The sequence below is a fragment of the Ambystoma mexicanum genome, chromosome 7q, assembly GCF_040938575.1.
Source record: "Ambystoma mexicanum isolate Mex_15411 chromosome 7q, UKY_AmexF1_1, whole genome shotgun sequence".
Taxonomy (NCBI): domain Eukaryota; kingdom Metazoa; phylum Chordata; class Amphibia; order Caudata; family Ambystomatidae; genus Ambystoma; species Ambystoma mexicanum.
In genome coordinates, this window is record NC_090941.1 from 1,008,961,640 (window position 1) to 1,008,983,324 (window position 21,685).

Below are 21,685 nucleotides of genomic sequence, written 5' to 3' on the forward strand. Positions count from 1 at the left end.
TCTTATTACATCTTTCAGCAGAGAATGTCATCCATGCTGGAAACTGTCCCTGTCAGAGGATTAAAATGGATATCAAACATAATTCAGTTATATTTAATTGTCATCTCAGTGTCCAAAATGTTAAAATATTGATCATGTATGTTTAAAGGGAATTTAATGGTTTTGGGAATCATGTTTAAACATGAGAGCAATGTATGTAGTGTTTCTAAGACATAGATCCAACACACACAAAATGTCAATAAATCTAAAATAAAAGAAATATTGTGTTATTTGTAAGTTAATGTTGTTGTTCAAAATTATGCATGATTACATTTGCCAGACGTGTGGTTCTGTTACAGCCCATGGCTGTACCTGTTATTTGTATAAAAAAATCTGTAAAGTAAAGTCATTATATTTCAAAAGTATTTTTAACAGGATTAACACCTTTCTGGGTTTGGGTTTGTAGCATGACCTTAATGGTGGCGTTGCTCTCTTCCTGCAGGATTTTGATTAACATATTTATGTACACACAATGTTCTCATAGTCACTTTGTTGAGGATACTTTCGAAAGATCAAACTTTACAAAAGAAGGTGAATTTCAAATATGCATCTGCTAAGAAAGAAACAAGAAATAATGTGAAATACTGTAGATGTAGAAATCAAATTAAAGTGTGTTTTAAAATCTGTAATAAATATTATTTTAATGTATTTTGTATTTTTCATTCTGCTGGCCTGAAGCCCACAGTGAGGCTGTCGGCACTCTCCTTGTGTCTTGAAAAAAGGGATTGCGCTTCCATCTGCATTAAGGTGAAATTGACTTGATATTGTGTGCCTGACCCTCGCGGCCTTGCGGCCTTGTTCCTTGCATTCCCTTCCCTTCCCACTCGGTCTCCTCCTCCTGCCCCCTCCCTCCACCCGCCCCCGGTCCTGCTTTGGTACTGGCCTGCTGTTGTTGCGTTACTGCTTTGTGACCGTGGTGCTTGGCTCAGTATTTTCCCTTCTGCTGGCCTGAACACACAGTGAGGCTGTCAAGCACTCTGCTCATGTCTTGGAAAAAGGGATTGTGCTTCCGTCTATATTAAGGTGAAATTGACTTGTGATATTGTGTGTCTGACTTCCGCCGCCTCGTGGTCTCATTTCTTGCTTTCCCTTCCCCGCCCCTTGTCTACTCCTCCTGCTCCCTCCCTCTGTCCGCCCCCGGTCCTGATTGGGCACTGGCCTGCTGTTGTTGGGTGACTGCTTTGTGACCGTGGTGCTAGGCTCAGCATTTTCCATTCTGCTGGCATGAACCACACAGTGAGGCTGTGATGCGCTCTGCTCGTGTCTTGGAAAATTAGATTGTCCTTGCATCTGAATTAAGGTGAAATTGACTTGTGATATTGTGTGGCTGACTTCTGTTGCCTTGCTGCCTCGTTCCTTGCCTTCCCTTCCCCACCCCTTGTCTCCTTCTCCTGCTCCCTCCCTCTGCCTGCCCAGCGGTCCTGATTTGGCAGTAGTCCACCTCAAAAAGCAGCTCAAGATGGTGTCTGCCAGTGTCGATCTGCTGCAACTGACAAGGTAGGTGCGGTCAAGAGTGGGCAGCAATCGCTGCACCCCACTAAACTGACACATCCTTCCCTCTCGCACCACCCATAAGCATCTCATTTTACTGTATTGTTTTGCCATCTTTCACTTCTCTCCAGTAAAGTCGCATTTCTTGCATTGCTAAAACTTGGCCTTTTTCCCTCTTTAAGGAAAATTGAATCTGGATGGCTTTGCATTACTGTTGTGCTAAAACTAGGCCTTTTGTCCCCTCCTTTTAGGAACTACGCATCTGGGTGTCTGCATTACTGTTGTGCTAAAACTATACCTGTTTTCCCTCCTTTAGGAATGTCGAATGTGGGTGTTTTTATAGTGTGCTGCCTGCCCCAGCCCTCTGTCCATACTGCTCCTGCATTCCCCTGTGGCATATTGCCTGCTTGTTGCCTCCTGCATGCCTCCTTCCCTGTGTACCCCCATCTGGTGCTCCCTCAGATGAATGGCTGTGGGCTGTGCTTCTTGTCCTCCCTCACTCTCCTCTCTTGCCTCCTCACACTATTTATAGTGCTCTCGATTGCTCCCATCTTCTCAAACTGCTACTCTATCTCCTAACCTCTCCCTCTCACTAAGTATGGAAGGAAAAGGTTCAAGGGGGATATCCTGGTTTCCAACCCATGCCTCCCACCCATGCCTCCCAGTCGCTGATACCCACATCAGCGTTTCTTCCAGACAGACTCTCACGACATCCGCTTTGTTGTTCCCTCTCCAGACCTGCAGACTCCCCATATGGTCTCTGTTCTCTCTCCTTTCTCCTCCTCTCCCATTAAAGGTGGCACCCGGTGGGAGTTCCTCATGGACCCCTTCCAATCCTTCAAGAACATTATCAGTGTCTATCTAAATAGTACCGTCATGGTCCAGGGATATCAGCCTAATCTCCTCCTTCTTGATAGACGTCTCCAACATCTCATCAATTTCCTCCCTTCTCCTGCCACTTCTTCCAACACCTCTCTGGCATCTCTGCCAACTCCTTCCTCCTCGGACGGCTCTCTGGCACCCAACTCCTTCTCCGCTCTGGCCCCTTTGCCACTTCTACTGCCTCTGCCCATTCTCAGGCCTTTCTACCACCTCTGCTGGGTGTGCCTCACCCCAGCAACCCACTCCAGAAGTCTTTAAAAGGTGGCAACCTGCTACACATAGCTACTCTCAACTCTTGCTCTGTTGTCAAATATTCTTCTGACATCTGCCACCTCTTCGAAAACCTTGACCTGGATGTCCTCGCTCTCACCGAGACATGGTTCATGTCCAGCTCTGTCACAAGTTTTGACACTCTCCTCCTTGAGGGCTACAAGCTCCTCTCCAAGCCCAGAACCAACTGGCCCAGAGATGGAGTGGCCCTGGTCTTTGGGTCCCTACTTGTCTTTTGAATGCCTAGTCTGCCAGCTCTCTTTCTCTACTGGCCTCTCTCTGATTGTGGCCACCATCTACAGGCAAGCTGGCCAGGTCACCCTCTTCCTCTCAGAATGAGCTGACCTCTCTTCTTCTATCCTTGCCTCAACCTCTCAACTCCTCCTCCTCTGAGAACTCAGCATCCACCTGGATGCTTCTAATCCCTCCTCTCAGCTTTTCTGCAACATTTGCCACTCTCTCTCTCCCTTTCCAGTCTACCCTCTGGTCCGACACACTCTGCCGGACTCACCTTGGATGTTCTCATCTCCTCAGACATCCCCCTCTCTAACCATCTCACCACTCCTCTCTGTTGGACTGACCATGTTCTGCTCTTCTCTCATCTGAAACATCTTGCCCCTTAAGCAAAGCCTACCCCAGCACTGACACCTTCCTCCTCGGTCATTCAGCCCAAGAAGCAAGTGTCAGTGGATGCCTTTGCCTATACTTTCTCTGTTCCTCCTACTCCTTTGGCTACTCTGACACAGCCCTCACTACCTGCATCTTTCCATCTCCAGCACTCTGGACATCCGTGCCCCTGTCATGATAATCTGTCTGAAGCCTACCTCCAATTGCAACTCTTGGTACGACTCTGACTTCACCACCCTGAAATGAAAGTGCAGGGTGGCTGAGAGGAAGTCGAGGGCTTCAGGCGCATCCTCTGAAAAACGGTCCTGCCGCCTATTTCAGATGCAATACAGACCCTCTGTCTTCTCCAAGAAGATGGCCCCTATCTAAGCCTGCCTCTCTGCTGCCTCTAAGAACATGGCCAATCTCTTTAGAATCTGCAAGGAACTGGCCAATCCTACTGCATTCTCCACCTCTCCTGTTCCCTCCCAAACCCCCTGTACGGTGTTGGCCTCTCATTTCACCAATAAAACTCAGGACATCCTTTTCTCACTTTCCTCTTCCTCTCCCTCTACCTTTCATAGGCCCCCTTTGGTTGCCTCTCCCTCTCCTCTTCCTTGTTCCTTCTTCTCTCTGGCAACACCTGACGATGTTGCTAGACAGGTCCGATCTTTGAAAATGTCAGCCAAACAGGTGCTCCCCTGCTCCTCCAGAACCATCAAGGACCACTTTGTCACACTTGCTCCAGACTTGGCTGATTTCTGCAATCACTCTTTCACCACTGAATCCTTCCCATCTCTCCTCAAGCACTCCCTTTTGCACCCCACCTAAAAAAGCCTTCTGTCGATCCTACCTGTCCAGCAAACTATCGCCCGATTTCTATCACTACTTTCCTGGGCAAACTCCTGGAAAAGTTGGCCATCTCCCAGCTTACCCTCCACACTGAATCTGTTGGCTGTCTCCACGACCAGCAGTCTGGCTTCAGAGCATCCAGAGGAATGAAAACTGCTCTCCTGAACACCCATGAAGATCTGCTCTCTAACCACAAATCCAGCTCTCCCTCTGTCCTACCTCCTCCTTGACATTTTCTCTGCTTTTGAAACAGTCATTCCTGCCACCCTGATCAACCAACACTGTGTGAATCTGGGCATCACAGATCAGGCCCTGGCATGGCTGACCTCCTTCCTACTGGACAGTCCCTCCCAGGTCCAATTTAGGTTCTTTCACTCCACCACTTCTCTCTTCACATGCGGTGTCCCTCAGGGCTCTATCCGATCTGCAATGTCTATCTTGCCCCTTTGGCCCATCAGATGTCCACCTTCTCTTTTAACTTTCAGTGATATGCAGATGACATTCAGCTCTCTTTCAGGCTTCCCTCAGCCTCCTCTCCCCCTTGCTCATTCCTCACTGTCTATCCATGATTTAGGAATGGTGCTTCTCAAACGTTCTTTGCCTTAATGCCAGTAAGATGAAGATACTTCTCATTAGGATTCCTGCTCCTGCTTTTCCTCTCTCACTCTGGCCTCCCTCATTTGCCCCTCTTCCCTCACCTTCCTGTGAGGACAAAACCTTGGTGTCATCTTCGACTCCACTCTCTCCTTCTCTCCTCACATCACAGACCTTGCCAAAAAGGCCCACTTCCAGCTGCACCTCCTCAGAGGTAGTCTACCTTTTATCACTTTGTCCCAGAAGCTCACCATCTCCAGAGCATTGGTTCTGTCCAGGCTAGACTACTGCAACAGCTTCTTTCTCAATCTGCCTACCTCTACACTTTGCCCCCTGTAGCTAATCTAGAACAGGACTGCAAGACATATACTTGGCCTCAAGCCCAGGTAATGTATCTCTCCAGCCCTGAATTCTCTCCACTGGCTCCCGGTGGCTGCATGGATGAGGTTCAAGACCCTCTGCATCATCCACAAGGCTTTCTGTGGCCCGGGCCTGCATTACATCCAACTCTCTCTTCCAAAATACTTTCTTTCTAGAGCCCTTCGCTCAGCTACCTCCAACACTTTGAGGGTCCGACGCTTCTCCAGGCAAAGAGTGGGGAGGTGGATCTATATCCTCTGTAGGTGCCTCCCTCTAGAACGGCTTCCCTGCCCCTCTCAGAATTGAGCCTGACCACCTGAAGTTCTAGAAGCAGCTCAAGAGCCTCCTTTTCTCCTCTGGCTTCTCTCTCCCGCTCCCTTGCAAACTTACCTGGCTGCTGCGCCAACTGGTCGCTTGGTTCCCTCAGAGTCTCACTGGGTACCAAGCTCCTCCATGACTAGTCTTTCCTGCACTGCCTCCTGGCTTTCCTCGCACTTAGTGACTGTAACTGTAACCCCTACCTCCTTGCACTTACCCAGAGTCGCCTTGCATGGGCTACACTTACTCAGAGCCTTGCTGCCCTGACCGCACTTCCCCCCATCGTCTCACTTGCACTTCACCCTCTACTTTCCCACTGTACTATCATTGTCGCACTTGCATGATCTGAATGACACAAGGCCTAGTAGGATTGTTTGTCTTGTCCTACCTGTGTCTTCCCTCCCTTGTCTTGTGGTGCCTTGAAACACTTGTGTACAGGTGCATTACAAATGCCATATCATATCATATAGGCTGGTGTTTTCTGAATGAAAAGTTGTACAATGTTATCCATCTATATGGGTGGTTGAAGCAATACGCTACCCTTGCCTGAGGCAATAGATATCCCATGTGGTTTGGTATGAAGTTTAATGTTATGAATTGTCCGTCTTCTCAATCTTCAATGATAACTTTAACACTATTCTTCTTAAACTGTATTGTTTGATGTCCATTCAAAGGCAAATATATACATTCCTACATTCCTCTGGCAATAGGGGTTGCATTTCCGGTAGGTAATATTATTTGTCTTCTATGCTCCCTTGTCTGCTGGATGGGTGATAGTGCCATGCTTTCAGGGGTGTTTCAATGCATAACATGCATTTTTTGGAGGATGTGTTTTCCTTGTATATCATCCCTGTCTATTAGTTCTATATTGCTAATCATTAGGTGACTGAACATCAAAATTATTGGATTTTGATCATTGGTGGATTGAAAGTACTTTTCTCATTCGGATTCTACAGCATTTAACAGTATTTCTTGTTCTTTCTTAGCAGATACATATTACAAATTCAATTTCCTTTGCATGTGTGTATACCGCCTCTTCTTTCTAAAAAGGTTTAAGTAATATTTTAAGTATGTATGATAATTCTTTGTGGACTAATGCTATTAATTACCTGTGTGCGATATTACACATATTTTCTCTTTATTCTCAATCATCTGATTGTTTGCATAAACAATTTGAAATTACAAGAAATGGATCAAAAAGGGCTGACTCCTAACATACAGGACTAAATAGCAACCCAAACAAAACTCTCACAAGAAAAGATGCTATGTGTACAATATCCAACATATAGTAAACAAGTTTGAACATCTTTCAAACATCATTGGCCTGTGTTACAAATGGATCATGAGCTCAAAGATCTCTCCAAACACTTCAATAAGATTACATAAGAAAGGGCAAGGAATTTTGAAATGTTTTTGTTGAAAACATTTGTGCACAAATACGATGGGCAAACACACTTGAAGACTCTAAAAGAGGCACCTACCCATGTTTAGCTTTCTCACAATGGGATTCAGTCACAGAAGTGTTAGAAATGTAACACCCTATAACTCATAAGGAATTAAAATGCCAATACCTTGCCCAATGTAGAGTGCTCGTGGTATATTTGATTAAATGTTCCCGTGAACTCCTTTAAGTAGGTGAAACAACAGGGAGCATAACAACACAAATCACAGAACATAAGAGTAATACCCAAGTGAAGCAATTTAAGCCAAATTACCTAAACATTCTGCTGAAGAAACCCACCTACTTGGAACAACTTGCTTTCTTATTCTAAAAGAAGTGTCTAAACCACAACAAGGAGGAGGTTTCCAAACGATCTTAAAACAAGACAAGGGATATTCGATGTACATCTCAGAAATTGGATGGCAACAGTGTTAATGAACATTTATTTTGTTACCTATGACGAAGCATTCATGTTTTGATCTTATGTGGATACCATTGCTCCTAAGCAACATTAACGATAAGAAAGACTTTGCCATTAGTTTCATGGAAAACATACTACACACAAAACTTGAAACACATGAATACACAATGGTAAGTAAGAAGGACAAATCTATGGCCAACGCGGACAATGGTGTACTTCAGGACCTGTATCCATGTGCTGGACCTAAAGGGTGGTCTAACACCCACATCTTCCCTTAATTATGGTTGCTCCACATTGTGATTCTACACTGACACTGATGAACTACCCTTTAGGAAACGCATATGTCTTGGTTCCAGGCAGAATCAGGATACCCCACATGTGGCTGAGTAGTGTCAGCACCTGCCGTGAGCCTGAAGCTATACAGTCCCACAAAAAGAACCACCTCGACAAGGGAGGATACCTGTGTCCAGGGCAGGTCCTCTTAAATACACAGCCAGATCAAGCTGCAATTAAAAATACCAACAACAGCGTACTACTCACTATTAGCTGTTCAAGCCCAGATGAAAGTGGTTTCCATACCACTGAAACCGGTCGGCTTACCTCTATACTGTATCTGTGCGACAAAATTGGACTGAAACATCCACGCCAGACCACAGTTTGATCTCTCCACAGAATAAAGGATAGATCAAGTTTTAGGAACTCTGTCTGCATTTGAAGTTCAATGGACAAAATAAATGACACTTCACGCATGAGGATAGAAAAGAATCTTCATTAGAACTCTGGTCCACGACCTATTATCTACACCCACCTACATACACCATGGTCGCATGGTACGAACATTAGGGCCCTCATTCAGAGTTTGGAGGGAATCATGGCGCTATTTGCGCCATGACTACCTCCAATACTGGTACTGAGTCTGCCCTGGTTCAATGGGGACTTACCAGTCTATTCCGACCTTTGCGGGACCGGTAAGTCCCCATTGAAAAAGCCATTCCCCATTCCCATTTCAGCCCCCATAGGGCTCAATGGGAAGGGGGAAGGCCCTAATAACGGTACCGCAAATTGTGGTACCGTTATTAGCTCTGAAGTCCCTTAACGGGCCCCGTCCATAGGAAGGAACCCGCTAAGGGACCTCGGAATAGGGCGCTAAGGAATTACCGGCACCAATGTCCTTAACGGTGCCCGGTATCTCTTTGCGCCCAACTCGGAATGAGGGCCTACGACACCAACCAGGGAACCGTGGGTTTTTAAAGGAAATCTGCCCTCTATAGAAACCGAATAAAGTTACAAAGTGTTTCACTTAGAGGACAGTCTTTTATGACGAAAGGGCAATAATACATTACCAAATATTCTTTTTTTAACAAATAACTGAAGAATAAAATCACCTGCACTTCAGGACCTAACACACTTTAAATGGTATACATGCAGGAGCCAGACTGCCCAGGGATATTATGGGCACTTTCCTGAGTGAAAAAGAAGCATCCATGTATATGATGAGATAAATGGTTTAAATGTTTATATTTGCAATGTCTGTGCATTTTGAAAGGGCAAGAGACTTGTAAGTAATGGGATGAAGATTTCCTGAAAAAGCAGGATACATGTTTTAAACACAAAAGTAGGTGCTGGATAATGAGAAAGTATTTTTTCATTTTGTTGGTAGTTTGATAGACATTTACTAACCAAGAACCGATACACTTAGTACTGAGAAATTACAGCAATAATATTGAGTGTGCTATTGTTATTCACTTGGGTTTTCCAGAAGGTGCCTTCTGAATTGCACCATGGTACAAGTGACTCAGAAGAGATTGTGGGGTGAAGGTTCAGGAACCAGAACAATGAACATCCTCCTCGGTCGCTTATAGTGGGTAGCTTGGTAAATTATCAGAAGTAGTGGAGTCAAAGCAGAGGAGAGGTGAGTGTGAAAAAACCTAAGTTCCTGACTTCATTCTTTGTCCTATGCAAAATCTGAGAGCAGCAGCATCTTGTACCATTAAAAAGGAGCCTGTAGTGACTTGGTTGATTTGCATCCCGGTAGAGCGTGTACCTTTAAGGAGAATCCTACATTTCCTAGTTTGTATTGTGTGAATCAAAGGCCCCAATTGATTACTTTGAAAAAAAAACTAAATATACTGTGGGCTTTCTGGTGGGACATCTTTATATGCAATACTGTGCAGTGTTTTACCCTAAAAGCGTATTTTTGGATTAAAAACAATCAGAAGTAGGAAGCATAGATTTGGTAGAGCAACCTATTAACATCTGAAGTTATCAGTAACTGTGTTATAAATTATAATATGTTAAGTTATAATAAGTTATCAATAGCTTTAAATTAGTTTTTTTTTACCAACTATATTTCGGTTACAGGGATAACTATACATTACATGGTCATTGTGGCTCCCTTTATAGTTAGTATGCAAGCAGTTTGCCCTTTAACCCTCCCCATTGGTCCTATCTCTGCCATCCTTTTAGTCTGTGATGCTCTGATGTGTAGGAGACCCGCCAGGGTTTAGGAGTCCCAAGAAGTTCACTACCAGGCGGGATTGGAATGTTAGCGCCGGGAATCGGGAGTGGTAGTCCAATACTGGTGCCCAGCAGTCGGTGAAACGATGGAGCGCCCCTTCCTTCGCCGCCGTGACTTTCTCTGCCACCAGGATCTCCCAAACGTTTATCCACCAGAGCGCTAGAAGAGGACGCTCCTGAGCTTTCCATTTCCGTGCCACTGTAATTTTAGCTGCTAGCAATAGGTGTGTGAGCAGTCTGGCAGATCGCCCCGCTTAAGGGTAGCTTAAGGGTAGCAATCTGGGCTCGCCACCCCGAGCAGGATCACCTCCGGGTCCATCGGCAGCTTTGGGTGATGTCTTCCATGATCTGCAGGACCTCCCTCCACTGGGCATTCCCACCAAATGTGGAAAAAGGAGCCCCGCTCTCCGCAGCGTCTCCAGCAGCCCGGGTCAGTGTCAGGGTTGCAATGGTGCAGGCGAACTGGGGAATAATACCAGCGGTGAAGGAGCTTCAGGGCTCATTCCTTGTTTGTGATGCATTTGAAAACTGTAAAATTTAAATTCTAAAACGTGGATGCTCTCGAAGGAGTAATAAGAAACACAGATGCGCTGCTCATCACTCCATCACACTAATCACTGTCTCCACTATCTTTATTTTTATCTCAACTATGATCTGTTTACCTTATGCTACTCCAATGAGCCATTTACTGCCTACATAGGCTAGACAAACTACATCCTGTTCTAATTGCATCACTCGACCATTAACCTATTGCCTCGTTCACTTTCTTCATATGTAAATGATTCTGCCTGTGTAACCAGTCATTGTATATTACTGTATATATCTGTAAATTATATTGCCAAAGTAACCACTTTTGTATGTAATTGTAATACAATGCCTGTGTAACAAAGTAATGCGCCCAGATGCCCAAGGGCTAGACTGCGGTATGTAAATAAACAAACTAAACAAACAATACATATTTATAATGACATTCTTGATATTTTAACTAGATTTTAGAACTGTGTTTTTATTAGAAGAAGTTTTTAATGGAGGGCTTTAGGGTTTGTATGTTTGACTGTATTGTTATTTAATGGTTGTTTTACCTTCCTGAGATTATTATTACAGTGACCCGATACCATTTTCATAAGCATGAACTAGACAAATACATGTAACTAAATAAATAAATAACCCTCCAGCACTGCGAGTGCATGCCATTTGTGACTATCCAAGCTCCCAGTATGCAGTTTGTTTCAGCAGCTTTCTGAGCAAGTTTTAGAATCCTAGGCAGTGATTTATCTGGCATCATTCTTGTCTCATAGATTGAGTGTGCACCCTACTGCAGTAATAACATCTAGACTATTTACATTGAAGATACAACACCCTCGAAAACTCATGACTCACTAGAGTTTTGTCTAACACGTTTGTTATATCCTGTAACTATATCCTGTAACTGTTCCTGGGTGTGTCATGCCTTGATGTCAGTGAGCGAATGTTCCCCAAATGCTTGCAATGTTTATATGGGTTCATTTGAAGGTCTGTGTTCGAGCCTAGGCATTAAGAATGGTTCAGCCTGGGTGGTTGGAGCCAGTGGGCTCATCAGCATCTCCTGCTTAACATAATACTCTAAGCCCCTTATCCTTCATCGTAACCTCAGCTGTCATACCTGAAGACTTTCATAAAGGAACCTACAACCTAACGTGCAGCCTAAGCAAGTGTACTTTTTAACAGGGTTGTATTGTAATTTAAAATATCTGTGTTTTACATGTGAGCCAAGTATTTGCTTCATATGGACACACCTGTACAATTAGGCTGTATCAGAAGTTGAGAATGCAGCCAGTATATAAGTATGTAAATGCAAGAAAAATGCTTCTAGGTAACCTTAATTGTCCACAAATTGCATAAGCATGTAATTCCCCCACTCAAATCGGAGCCTTCTACCACACAAACAGTACATTCTCCTGCAGATACAAATGTGTCCTACGAGTCAACATGCACACATGATTGCTACATGTTTTGGCAGCTGAATATATTCTGCATGACCGTATTTCATGCACTGATAATGCACGTGTCCTTGCAATACAAAATGCATGAGAACGTGAATTTACACTGAAAAATGCTGACAATAAAAAATGCTTTTGGACAGAGTTCAAGTAAAGTGAGAAAAACAAAGGAAGATAAAGGAACGTGAAAGAAAAAAGGGGTAAACGTGAAGAAGGGGAAGAAAAAAATACTTTCAAGATTAGGTTAGAAGAGTGGGAAATCCAGTACAAAGAAAGAAATGCCAAAGGAGGAGAAAGCAAGAAGGGAATGAAGGCAAAGAGAAATGTGGGATTGTGGGGTTCATTTTCTGTTCCAGGGGCTGGAATGGGGGATGAAGGCCATTAGCACCCCGGGATGCCAAAGCGGTATTCCGGGGTGCTGAATAAATAGGATTTTCCTTCCTACAACAGGACGTGCTCTGCGTCCTGCTGTAGGAAGGAAAATCCTTTTCCAAGATGGCTGCCATGGAAAGGGAAGGCAGAGCTCTATATAGAGCTCAATTTCAAGTCAGCCTACGGGAGGCAAGGGGAAGGAGCAGATGCAGCAGCAAATAAGGTAAGTAGTGGGGTGGGGGATAAAAAAAAGGGACAAAGGGTGGGGGGGAAGAGTGTGGCGGGGGAGCCGGCCGTCAGGCGGCTTGGAACGCAGGCTTGTACCAGCAGTTAAAGCCTTCATTCCTAGCCATCTGATTGGCTGGCGCCCCGCCTGGTTGCTAATGAAGGATAAAAGATGAGGTAACAAGTTGCTGTGCACTAACAAAATTATAGACATTCAATGGTGGTTCCAACATTGAACACGTTTTCCGAAAAGCTGACGGTCAATTCAAGTGATAAAGTTAGAAATAGCAGTCCTGGAGACCTTAAACTTCTCCTTCTCTAGTGTCTCATTATGGGCCTTGTTAGGAACAATTTAGCAAAAACTGACCAATTATTCTATGCTTTCCAATAGGTAAAGGTTAACATGGAGTTAACCTAGGTGCTTCGATGAATGGCCCACTACTTGTTCTCATAGTGTAGTAAGAAATTCTGCGCTTGGTGTATTTTTAGAAGAACCTGCTGAAGGATTGCTCTTTTCCATTGGTTACCAGTTCATTGGTGTGGACTTGTTATCACTTGTATCTTTATGTTGGCATCTGGGACAGGTCAGAGTTTAAGTACCTGCACTTTTCATTTTTGAAACTCTGGCAGGGATGACTCATCCGTTCATCCTTCAAAATTTGATACATTAAGCAACATAAATAACAGAAGCTGTAATAAACAGTGCCAGGAAGCGGGTAGAATACAATGTGACGCGCTCTATGAACAACTGTCACAATGACATAACAATATTGTCTCCCAGATACTTGTGCGAGCATCCATCTCACACCGCCTAAGAGACAATCTGTTCTTGTCTAAAATCAGTTTAAATGTTCAGGAAGTCCTCAGTTGAATGCAGTTCTTACTTAGCCATTCGTATGGATTTGAACATCTCTCTAGACGATGTAGGACCGTCCTCCGTTGGATCCCTTAGATGCGTCCTAGACCGAGCAACTCAACAGGCTGCAATTATATCAGGGGACAATAGCATCCCTTATATTGGTATGCAGTGATTATGTGGAATCGCAAAATAACTAATCCAATTAAAACAAAGCCAAAATAACTAATTCCAAAATAACGAATTTGGGAAAAACAAAAAAATGTGGTTGGGAGTGGGAATAGTGGTTTTGGGGTGGCGAAAAGTGTCAGGAACAAAAAATGGGGGGGCTCTGGGGAGTAACCCCGCACAGACAATGAAAAAGAAATTAGTTATTTTGGAATGAGTTAGTTTGGTATTAGTTATAATTGTATTAGTTAGTTTGTGATTCTATGAAATCACACGTAACCCCTATATTAGTTCTTCTATGGCAATAAATAAGTGAGTGGGTAATGTTTTTTCTAAGGGGTTACCAGCCCCTGAGTCCAGCTATTGATTGGGCTCCCACAGAAATGTGGATACTTTCATTATCTATGCCTCCATTGGCAGCAACACTGATCTAATCCCAGTATCATTTAAATCAACTGTCAATCATTTTCAGGTGATTAAGAAAGAGGGACTTGAGCAATTCTAAGAGAGTGTTAGTATCTGTTGAGGTGGTGGATACTTGGTGTAGTTGCGGCTGGCACAGTGTCTCATTTCTGAAGTACATCTAGAACTATATCTGCAACAGGGAAACATGCCAGCATCCCTTATTTATTTATTTATCTATTTATTTGTTATTGTATAACGCACCTAAGACCATACCTGAGACATGGGCTAGTGTAAGCGTCAGTGTATGTGGACGCATGCTGCAATCTAGTAGGGTGATACATGTAGCCTTAATACCATCACCCTTGTGCAAGCTCCTTGATATATCATGCACTGGATCTTTTGCCTCTTTTGGTGATAGCCCTAATGTTGCAAAACCTCTCCAATTCATGCATTACCCCGCTATGGCAATTCGTTTATCCAATACAGCTCCCCTTTGCCCAGCACCTCACTGGTCAGAACCAAGCCATACTGGCAAAGAAAGAATCAATGGCTACACATACTCTCTGTGACCCTTGACCATGTATTCATTCCAGTTGCGTTCGACCCTGCACTGTACCCCTTCAGCTGACACTATCGGGAGGATAGCTCAGGGGCAACGTTCTCACCTTGGAAGCAAGACGACATGGAGCAAAACAGGTTTGATCCCCGGGTCCCCGCTTAGAAACCTCTGGGTATTAAGCACCTTATAAATAGCCTATCATATTCTATCACCAAAATGGCTGCTCCCATGTCATCTTACTGCAGCATTAGCTGCTAGGCTATTAGGCAAGTCTATGCAAAAAGGACGAGCATACTCGTCCTTGGCATTTAAAGGGTTAAACGGTGTACTATACTGTGGCATTATAGAGAAATAACTAATGAAAGACAAGAGGAAGAGTGGTGCACAGCAGAGAGAGGCGCACCATTTGTGAAAGAATTATGTCGTAAAATGACTGCAAACTGATTGGCCAGATCGAGGCCCTGTCATAGAAGCCACGTGTACCCTCCTGTCTCCTAAGGGGAGCCCAAATAGTAATTCCAACACAAAGCCTACATTTTCAGTGATTTGCCCAAGCCTTCTAAAATAGAGATAATGAAACTCTATGGGGCTGCTTTATAACATGTTTTTCATTACGGGTTCCCATTGAAAAACACTTTTGCAAATCCGGTCTTATATTTTTAGAAGCAGAGAAAACTACAGACATACATGCATTTTAAAACAGGAACATAAACGCTCAGACACCCCACACATGTGTTTCAATGTTGACTTTTAGTATTTGTTCACATACCACTCTAAAATAATGATTTTAATGCAATTAACAAATAACTCCTTACGCATACAAACACCACACACAAACGCACTCACGAACACACAGAATATTTAGCGAGATCGTTTTTTTTTTATAAAGACATATATAGATCTTTGGAAAACATGTTTTGAATCACAAGCATGAAGGTATGAAGAACAAACCATTGACCTGATTTACAAAGCGTTTTCCAATGGGATTGCCCCATTGAAAAACACTGTTGTCAATCGGGCCCCAAGTGTTGAATGAAGAACAACTGAACTGGCATTGCACTTGATGTTCAATGGTCACTTAATGAGACTGTGTGCACTGAAGGAAATGCACGATCTGGCGCCAGATTATCAAACATTTGCACAATTTCTAAAAAGTGAGCAAATGCTTTCATAATATAGAATAGAGCAAACAGGCTTCGTCCCAATCCGTATTGCTACATTTCCTTCCATCGTAGGCATCAAACATAGTAAATAAAACTGTCTGTTTCTCTTTTGTTCATGTGAAAACCTTTTTAGATAATACAAATCGGGGCTAAATCTGTTTGCTCCATTCCCAATTATCCAGGCAGAAAAATCAGTGCTAAATTCATTTGCTTCACTTTTTTGCACATTGTGCAACACTTTGGTAATCTGGCCCCTGGACTGCTTAAGGAGAGGTGTATTGGCAACATTTCCAGGGCGTACCTTTGCACGTTCCGAATAGGATGGTAAGAGTGTAGGATGGATGTGCAAGTGGAGGCAGGCAGGGGATGGGGTGGTGATCACATTCAGAGGGGTGCACGCGTGTTCAATGGAGTGCGACAAGACAGATGCGCCGGCAGATGGGTTATCATGCACATCCATGAGCAGGCAAAGCGTGAAGCGTTACCTGGATGCAAGATCTCCCAAAAGGCTGGCATTGCAAAAGCAGAGTAAACATTAGTTAGCAAGAAATGCCTAGGACGGAGTTCTCATATACTGGAAGGCGAGATAATGGAATAGTTCACAAATTATTCAGGGCACAAGAAACTCAATACAGCAGGCCAGACGATTAACCAAATGGTCCAATCCAGCCATGCTTTCAGGACATCCCCAATAAAATGGGTATTCCCCCCCAAAAATGAATCCCAAAATAACGTATATTTGGTATATTTCGACTTCTTTGCACTTTTTCACACAAAATTAGATAGGGGGTTGGGTAAGGGAATACATGAAGGTAGGGGGCATTTGGGGAGGGGCTGCGTGCGGTCTCCCCCTGCATTTAAAATAAATAAAGTGCAAAGAATCTATAGAGAGTTTGAAAATTCAATCAAAAAACCTCAGCATGTTCAGCCTCGTTATTTTATTTCAAAGTAGAATCAATAAGATTGATGAGAAATCATTCCATATAATACATTTGGATGGAGATCATATATTTAACCATTCTGGAAGCTAGACAGGAGTTATGATTTGTATATTGATAAGCCCAATTCAATTAGTTTTTCCTTACCCGGTTTCTATTATGTGGTATATGAGAATCAGAACATCTTAGCGCAGGGCTCACAATACTTAAAACCAACTGCCTATACGCTCACCATACGAATGCAACATAATACAAATACCTGGACATCATTCATATTACATATGTTGTTTATATCATGCAGTTACTGTTTTTTAAATGAAAAGTACAGATACACAGGCATTTGGGTTTTTGGGCTTTTCCATGAATGACTAGAGAAATTGCTTATTGAAATGAAATACAATTTCAATACAAAGCATACCGTTGATTGCAGTCAGTGCCATAACATGTAAAAGACGACAAAAAATACTAAAAATATACATTTTAAATGATATCATGATAGAGTCAAACTAAGAGAACAACAACGGATTTAAGGGATTAAGGAGAAAGGGGAGACAGACAAACCAATGAGTGGTGTTTACTTGAGTTGGAAATTCATAATCAAATTGAGTTCAGGTAAATTTATCCTCCAATGGTTCAATTCTGTGACATTTTTAATGATCAAGATGGCGGTAAGGTCTGTAAACCGCATTGCAGACCATCCTGCTTACCAACAAGCTTGTGGAACTCAGCTGCATCTCTTGATCAAAGGAATCAAGAGTATCACTGGAAAGTAACACTTTGATTCCAATAATCCTTCCTCCATCACAGCTCTTTGCTGGATGCAACTTTGTATTCACCCAAACCCACTACCATATTCAATGTCTTTAAAAAGCATTTGGGAACTTGTGTCCGGGGCCCGGTTTATAGGTACAGTTGAATTCCTATTCAGAAATGAATTGTATGTGCCATTCCTTCATGTAGTCATGATCTCTTGTGACTGTCATGTATTCAATATGAGAACATATGTGTATTTGTCAAGTTTCATAAACATGTATATTAGTTTACATGTGGTCAGTGGCCAGTAAGATACATAGTTCATGGAAAAAAATACCATTAACTACAGGGACAAAACGTAGTATGGAAATCATTCACCAATCAATAGGAGAAGGGTACATTTCTTATAACACAAATAAAGGGAGTTGTGAAGAGGGATGGAAATTGAGGGAAAACCAAAATAAAATATCCATCCTTTTCTAGATATTGTTTCTCAAATAATTATTCACATGATTGAGCATTTATCACTGCAACATGTAAATGCTCACATGTAGGAAAGAAGTGAAAACATTTCAACATCATTGTGTTTTGGTGTTTTCATCAATATATTATGGGTGATGCGACAATCCCTCTGGCATTTACATTTCTTTTTGTATTTATATTATAATGTATATAGCACAATCACGCTCAGAAGCAGTGGAGCATTGTACAGGAGAATTAGTATAACATTGAAATGCAAGTTAGTTCAGAGACAGACAGTAATGCAGTCCCGTTTGTGTACACCTAAAATGAACACGGTAGCCATGTGTTGAGTTGTAGATAGTCACGCCGTGACTGGTGCCCTGGCCGTGAGACATATGTGTTTGTCTTTGACTCCCTGTCACCTTTTTAAGTGTTTTGGTTTAGTCTGGAAATAAACGATTTCACAAGCGTAACTGAAGCGCTGTCAATGATACTTTGAGCATTGTGAGGACTAACGCACTGTATTGCGTAGCTGTCGATCTGCAAATTATCCTCTTTCAGAAAAACATTATGCAAAATCAAACTGATTGCAAATAATTGTGATTTAAAAAAACTGACTATAAAAACGCTAACCTTAAAAAAAAAGATTGTTTTTCTAAAGCATAATGATTTAATGGATTTGCTCCTTACTGAATCAAATCAACTAGCACATGTCCCACGCTTTGCTTTGCGTTAAAACAACATGTTTTAAAAGATGTTCAACTGTGGTCTCTCAATATTATGTCCACAATGTGAGGAGCAGCCTGCCCTCATACGGGCAACCTTTTCATAAATTCTCATGAACATCTTCACCAGTGTCTTTCCAATTCCACACCATTACATAATCTGTGCAATGGAGTATATTTTCACTCGTACATTGTTCATCTGTTTCCTATCGGTGCAGTCAATTAATTTGACTCCTTGTAATGAATCACAGGTGTATGGGAAGAATTACATTTTTGTTTTTGTAGGAAAGTGCTCCTTTAGTGGGTATAATGAGTGAAAGAAAAAATAATTTCTCATGAATCGATCCCTAACTGACATGGAATAACACTTGTAAATAAAACAAGATAATTGTATTTGCAATGAAAATGATTCTCATCTAATATCCACTTCTAATGATTGTTCTATCCTAATTGAATTAACATTCTTCACATTGCCACCTTAATTATGCTCCATACGTGGTCTAGAATTAATTATTCAATTGACCAACGCATAGACCTGTTTAGCTGCTCTTGACTTTATTTTTATTTTTTTAATCTGGCTGACATTGCAGCACCTAGAGTCTTCATGGAGTGAAGGTTTTATCACACCAAGTCATGGTTGCTTGGTTAAAGTCTGGCTCCAAAGTTCCCTGCAGTCATGAGGCTAGTTGCTTAAAGCATTAAAGGGCCATTTAAAAAAGAAAAGGCTAAATAGCGCAAAGGGTTCCGGCTATATATACTCTTCTATGCATTTATGCCCTCCTTCATTCATGGTCATCTTTTGCAAGACGATGTGCAAAAAAAAGAGTTATGAAAGCGTCACAAAATGCCTGAACACCTCTTTTTTTCGTAAGTGATGCTTTCCATTTACACATGTCATACACCATTTGGAATGTTTTTTCTCTGGAATCGACCTGCTTTCAGTAGAGTCCGGCGATAGCTGTGCTGGTAAAAACAGATACTCCTCACGGATGACGCCCGATGAAGCCAAAACATGTCTGAGGATGCTTGTGGTCTCATGCAGAAGGGATTTGACCAAGTAGTTCGGGTTGGACTACCCCTTTTGGGTTGGGACCAAGTCTGATTTGCTTATGGTCTTTTCCCTTTTGTAATGACTTGGCAGACAAAGAACGATGGTCTGGTGCTAGTGCCCAGAGCAATGCCAGTGGTTAAGATTAATTCTAAACCTTCCAGCCATCACTCCTTTTGTAATGACTTGGCAGACAAAGAACGATGGTCTGGAGGGGTGCCCAGAGCAATGCCAGTGGTTAAGATTAATTCTAAACCTTCCAGCCATCACTCCTTTTGTAATGACTTGGCAGAAAAAGAACGATGGTCTGGTGCTAGTGCCCAGAGCAATGCCAGTGGTTAAGATTAATTCTAAACCTTCCAGCCATCACTCCTTTTGTAATGACTTGGCAGACAAAGAACAATGGTCTGGAGGGGTGCCCAGAGCAATGCCAGTGGTTAAGATTAATTCTAAACCTTCCAGCCATCACTCCTTTTGTAATGACTTGGCAGACAAAGATCGATGGTCTGGAGGGGTGCCCAGAGCAATGCCAGTGGTTAAGATTAATTCTAAACCTTCCAGCCATCACTCCTTTTGGTTAGCACTTAATTAAAGCCAAGACAAGCATTTTAAATGCATTTCTTGAAAATGTGCTTTATGTGGCACTTTATAGCTATTCATTGATAAGGAACTGTTCACGATAGCATGTTAATGCTGGAGTTAAACTCAGAAAGCAAGAATGTATCTGTACGTTAGTATCCATTTTAAAGTACATAATGTTCTAGATGCATTTCATTAAACTGCTAAACTATTTTTTTGCAAAATGTTGGAACCTGCATGTTAGTTCTCAAAAATGTTATCTATACTGATCATATGTTTTAGTAACTGGTGAATCTCTGTCATCAGATTAAGCAAGGGGCCAAGTACTAAAGTGAATGGCAGTGTGTGGCCATGTATCAGAAGGACTAAAATGCCCCCATACATGAAAAGGATATTGCAAGCCACTTCTGAGCTCCGTGACCTTATAAAAGAGACGTGTCTTTCATTGAGGCTCGTCTGTTTGGTTTCAGTCCGCCTTGAGGAATTGTAATGTAATCTCTTTTACATTACATATTAGATAACAGAGCTGTAACAAGTAAGCTGCACTCACAAATTTAGCAGTGGTCCAAAAAGGTCCCAATTTTTCGGTGAAAGCATTAAGGGCTCATCTCAGTGGCTGCCTTATGTAGCCAAGGTCCTTGCTAGATTGAACCAGAGAACCAGGCAGAATATTCCAGCGATTCCAGCTAGGAGTGTATTTGCATAATCCATTGCTCTTAGACTGTGGCCAGAAGTGTCATGCAGACTGCTGTTCTTAGCTTATTTGTATGTATAGACAACCAACTTTTTCTGTCTTCTTATTTTAAATTTCAAACTGAAAGGATGAAATCAGAGAGGTCGACAATTGTTTTTTTTTTAAATCCTGAGAGGTCGACTGAAAATGGCGTCTCGAGACGTGATTGATTTCAGTGCAATCGGCGCAGCTGGGGCTTCGCAATCAGAACATTGATAAAGTGCCGGGGTGATCCAGAGGTCTGCAGTTTTGATTTCTGTAATGCTGATTGTAGAATCAATTAGCCTAAACAGTTTTTTCCACAAAACCAGAAGACGGCGGCAGCATCTGGTAGACGTATATTCCACGTTTCATCACAGGTTGCGCAGTATCTTGCTGCTGCCAAAGAACACAACGTTGCTATGCAAGTTCTTGAGAGTAGTAGAATTACTGGCCATCGAGAATGGCAACATGTCAGGTCTACAAGCATAGCTGATGCAAAGGTGTATGCCAACACAGAAATGAGCAAAGGGCCAGATTTAATTTCGATAAGGCCAAAACTGTCCCCCTGTGTGCTAGTTTCTGTGAGTGGAGCCATAGGCAAGTGCCTAAAGTTGCCTCAATGTGGCACTGGTCCAGTCCAGTCCTCTCCCGGTAGAGTGACCTTACTCTGAATAGCAAGGTGGCCACTCCATTGAAGGCATGTTGGAAGCATACGTTGTTCCTGACCTCCTGTAAAAACTTGCGGTTTTGACTGCGAGATTTGTCAAGTCGTTAGATACGGCAGAGGCCAAGATATTGCGTTCTTTACTAGGCCTGTCGGATGCTATCCTTGTGGATGCAATGAGGCTGGAACTAGGTCTCCAGTCTCTTTCTTCGCAATGGAAAGTGGGAAGGTGTCCATTCTTATTCAAAATCATCATGGCCGCTGGCTCCAACACATCGTCGCT

General features: G+C 42.7%; 1 protein-coding gene across 4 annotated transcripts in view; it reads right to left on the reverse strand.

Annotated features, from left to right (window-relative positions):
* The window catches only part of ARRB1 (arrestin beta 1), a 1,358,416-nt gene that overhangs the window by 61,752 nt on the left and 1,274,979 nt on the right, over positions 1-21,685 (reverse strand). For 3 of the 4 annotated variants that reach the window (XM_069640206.1, XM_069640203.1, XM_069640202.1), the window contains one exon: positions 16,004-16,027. The exons of the other annotated variant lie outside the window; for it this stretch is intronic. In XM_069640206.1, the coding sequence (XP_069496307.1) occupies positions 16,004-16,027 (24 nt within the window). The remainder of the gene's footprint in view (positions 1-16,003; positions 16,028-21,685) is intronic. 4 annotated transcript variants of the gene reach the window in all.